This window comes from Aaosphaeria arxii, assembly GCF_010015735.1.
Source record: "Aaosphaeria arxii CBS 175.79 unplaced genomic scaffold BU24scaffold_10, whole genome shotgun sequence".
In the NCBI taxonomy this organism is placed as follows: Eukaryota; Fungi; Ascomycota; class Dothideomycetes; order Pleosporales; genus Aaosphaeria; species Aaosphaeria arxii.
In genome coordinates this window covers 5003-9432 of record NW_022983483.1, presented here as the reverse complement: position 1 = coordinate 9432, position 4430 = coordinate 5003, and the positions used below count along the sequence as shown (strand labels likewise).

At 46.3% G+C, this 4430-nt stretch overlaps 2 protein-coding genes across 2 annotated transcripts; one reads left to right on the top strand and one right to left on the bottom strand.

The window, feature by feature from the left end:
- On the bottom strand, positions 1-2223 carry BU24DRAFT_444014 (cytochrome P450; the record flags this gene model as incomplete). Its single annotated transcript, XM_033530614.1, has 6 exons — positions 1-437; positions 497-1099; positions 1150-1218; positions 1269-1386; positions 1420-1768; positions 2213-2223. The coding sequence occupies 6 exons, from the start codon at positions 2221-2223 to the stop codon at positions 1-3; spliced, it is 1587 nt and encodes a 528-aa protein (XP_033379043.1).
- A 226-nt stretch (positions 2224-2449) lies between these two features.
- BU24DRAFT_318402 (DUF300-domain-containing protein) lies at positions 2450-3572 on the top strand (the record flags this gene model as incomplete). Its single annotated transcript, XM_033522904.1, has 5 exons — positions 2450-2580; positions 2635-2926; positions 3011-3136; positions 3213-3362; positions 3414-3572. Coding segments are annotated over 5 exons (858 nt in total), but the record flags the coding sequence as incomplete, so codon positions are not given.
- Between the last annotated feature and the right edge of the window lie 858 nt (positions 3573-4430).

Here is a 4430-nt window from a genome sequence, read left to right as displayed (position 1 = left end):
TCAGAACAAAGACTCTAAGTTGACCTCTTCCTTGCGGCGTCGATATTCTAGGAGATTCCTCGGATCAAGAGTGGTCATAACTCCTATAGTGCGCATCGGCTCTAGACTTGTCCTATCTGCTAATCTCCAGTCGTACTTTAGCAAAAGATGACACAGCGCAACCTTGATTTCGTTTGCTGCAAAGAAGCGACCAGGACACGCGTGGATTCCATGGCCAAATGTCAGGTTATCTGTCCCTGTGGACACGAGGTGTGCCTTATTTGCTGTCTCAGGGTTGTCCCGCATACGTGCGTAACGGTCGATGTTGTACTTTTTCGGATTCTCGTAAATCTCAGGATTGATCATGTTGCTTGCATCTGTTGTGACCCTTTCGCCTTTGCGGATGACTAGTCCGTCTGGAAGATTAATTCGTTGTGTGGCCATCCTGCGCATGACAACTACATTAAGTGTGTCAGAAGTGGGAATAGTAAGCGACGCTGCTGGGCACTGGACTCACGAAGGCCATTCGGCTTAACCCTTTGCGTCTCCTTCAGTGCACTGTCAAGAAGCTTCATGTTGAAGAGTGCACTCTTCTTTAGGCCTTCAGCGCCTAAGACTCGAACTATCTCCTCGCGCAATCGGTCAATTTGCTCTGGTTCGTTAGCGAGCCGCAGGAGGGTCTGAGTGAGCAGATCTGTCGTAGTATGTATGGCGGCAAACGACAGTAACAACTGCAAAACTCCCCTATCATAATTCACCCCCTCACTCTCCAACTCGGCCCAATCGAGTGCATCGTTGAAAGTTGGGATTGGCGTTCCTTCTTTTTGGGCTCGAGCCTTGAGTGCTTGCCTCTTTTTAATGACGGGCTCGATGATTCTTTGCGAATCTTCGAGGTTCTTGCGAACAGACTTGCAATCGGCTGAAAACCAGCTATACACTCGTACTAGAAACTTCGGAATAAGGCTCATCTTAAGGGATGCTGTGAAAGCATTGACAGTATATGCCTTTGTTATGTTAATCCATTCCTCATTTCGGCACAGTTCTTCACCAAGAAACACGCGAGACGAGATACGGGCAATTAGGTCAAGCATAGACTCTTTGATGCAGGTTGCTTTCCAATCTGGGGCCATTTTAGGTGACTGCTCTCGAACAGGAGTGAGGGCATCCTACCATGATCATCACCAAAAATCAACCTGACAGCAAATGTAGCTTCCAAGGAAATAGGTTCTGTAACCGTATCTGGGAAATTCAGTCAGTAACGGGGATTACGTATGCAATCCGTAACATACTGAGATATTTGGTAAGTTGCTTTCGTATTACTCTCTGAACAATCTGCTGGTCATGGTCCAGGAATCGGAACGGTTCGAAGCCTGCAAGGTGGCCATTGAAGTCCTTGGGTGATCTGAGCTGAGCTGAAACCATATGGATAGTGCAACTTACCTGTCGTATAGCCTTGCTGAAACTCAAACTTTCTTCATTCCGGATTTTGTGGGCATATGCAGGTGGAAGAACCAATACCTCACCCTGCTCGGCGATGAGTCTGTATGGCTTGTCCCCGTACTTCTTCCTTGCTTTCTCAGCTATCTCCAATCCCGCTCGTAAGAACTCGATTTGCTTGGAAAGACGGGTCTGAAACCAGCCTGGAGGATTCGCAAGGGGGTACTGAGACTTCTCCTTGAAGAACTTCAGCGGAACACTAGAAATAAACAAGATAAGAAATGACGTAACAATCAAGGATATCATTCTCGAGGCCTTGGTACGCAGGGAACTTGTTTGCGAGCTTTGGAAACTGGGTGACGATAATCGTAAGGATGTTCAATGAGAAGTAAGCTGCGCTGTTCGAGGAGGGTCGCGATCTTCGCTACAGACGCACAACATTCGAAGAAGATTGACGCATATATACTTGTCATTAGATATAACTACTAGGGAGCTGTGATGTTATACCCGACCCTCCGACTACCTTTTGCGCTACAGATGATGTCCCTCGTCCTTTTATTTCAAACATGGAGACGTGGAGCTCAAACGTACAACAGGGGCGCAGCACCTACTCACCGCCGCTCGTGGCATTGAATCCCGTTGTCCACATATCAGTGTGACGCAGCTGCTGGACTAAAAGGGCCGAAAAGAGGCTGATATCCCTCGGAGAGTCGGATATACCGATAAATTGATTGATCGTATTAATTGTGCGTGCGCAATTCACCTCCTAAGTCGAACCGTGCAAGACTGGGCAAACGGGCTGTGCATGTTGGGTGGGATTGGAGCTGCAAGGTAGGTATGCCAGTAGAGCAGACGATGTATTATATCATTCATAGCACTCAAACCAAGCCTGATTGTCCGGAACACATCACGAAAATCCCTTATCACACGTACAACATGGCACGATGCAATAGCACCCTCGCAGTTGGAGGTACGCTTTTTTCCCTCTCCTTGCTAAATTGCCTAACAAAAAATAGTGCACGAAACTGCCTCGATTGGCAGCTTCACAGCTCATGGTCTTTTGATATTGCTATCGACACTCAGCTCAATAGTTGCATGCACGCTGTCAGCATATCTGATCTACCAACATCTCATCAACTACACGCAACCGAAAGTGCAGAAGCTGTAAGCACAGCATCAAATAAGGAATACAAACTAAGTACTGACAAGTCATGGCAGTATCATTCGCATCTTGTTCATGGTACCGATGTACTCGATATTCTGTACCCTAAGTATTCCATGGTATAAACAAAGTGTATACTTCGGCGCAGTCTACGAATTCTATGAGTCCCTGGTTATTGCCAGCTTTTTTTTGCTCCTCTGTCGGTATTTGAATCCAGATCTTAACGTAGTCCGGACCACTTTCGGCTTACTCGAGCCACAACCATGGCTACAACCTGTCCGATTCATCCGCAAGGTGGTGTTCCGTAAGAAAGTCGAAAACACTAGGGATGGCTCACTCTGGTTCAGCGTAACGTTCTACCCGCCCTCCGCATGACCCATTGGCAACTTGGTTTTCTTGTGTGTCTTCTATATCGTAGCTAACTGCGAGCAGATTATTTGGCTCTGTGTACTACAATTCTGCGTAGTAAAGTTTCTCGGTGCTCTCACGAAGATTATTACAGAGGCCTCAAGTGTGTACTGCAAAGAATCGTATGATCCTGGCTATGCAAGAATCTGGGTATGTGAGTTCTGTCAACAAAGCATATAATGGCCGGTATGGTGGCTGTGTGCTAACTACTGTTATGTTGCTCTAGGTTTTCGTCATCGAAATCATCTCTCTTGTAACAGCCATGTTTTGCCTTCTCCAATTTTACAAGCAGACTAAGCTCGAGCTTGCACCACACCGCCCGTTACTGAAGTTCATCGCAATTAAATTAGTAGTGTTCCTTTTCTACGTACAGGGTGTAAGCATATCTCCAAAGTGTCCTCTTTCCTAGTATGCTCACAGCCAATAGTTTGTCTTCGGTCAATTGACGAAGAACGGAGGATCCATGTTCCCTACAGATGCCATATCGTATCCTTCCCTAGCAGTGGGTATTCCTAATACAGTGTTGTGCTTTGAAATGGCAGCTGTGTCTGTCTTGCACCTCTACGCTTATCCGTACAGAGGGTTCAAAGTGGAGACATTGGAGGACTCCGAAGGCATTGAATGCTTCACTGCAGGTCATCACCAATCTAACGATGGCATAGCCGATCGAGAATCTACCGCAACAGACCGCTATATTGCACAGCCAATGACTCGGACCGTGAGACAGGCAATAATTCATGTTCTGAGTTTCAAAGACATGTGGCAAGCCATTGTGCAAGCGCCGCAGCATCTTTGCAGCCATGATAGAATGAGGCATATACGTTCTCAGCAGAGGCTAGACAGGGAGAACCTTGACTACTAGCTTACTACTACGAGCCTTTTGCAGGCACTAGCTCTTGCTGGCTAAAACTACTGCTGTAATATACAGAGGGTTGGCACGTCAGGCTAGCTGTTAGGATAGGTTGGTAAGGCACTTGGAAGTTGGCAATTAGCAATAGTGAGATAGAGTCAATTCTATCATCCCCAAATGATAGAGACGAATCGCTAAGGAAACTTATTGTTCCTCAGCTAGTGTTATAGGGAGCATTATGTAATCCTACTAAGCTAATCTAGGCCACTCAGGCCTCTGGCTAGTATAGGTGACAGGAATTGTCCCTTGTTCTAACACCAAGTACTTGACGCCTTCTCTGCCCTCATAGTGTAGAGTAGTGAGAGGGGGATTTCCTTTGTTTTTCCTTTGTTTACAATTACTGGTTCTTAATAGTTTGATCATATCTTCGGCATTCGGTTCGGAGTTATCAACTAGTAGAACAATCGACTTAATTACTTAGTATGGCAGAGTCGATTGAGTAGAGGCATATATATATCTGTCGCGCGTAAGGCAAGTACACGAGAGGCACGCGGTACAAGGAGTAAGCAGCAAGTGGCATTAAATTACTCAAGA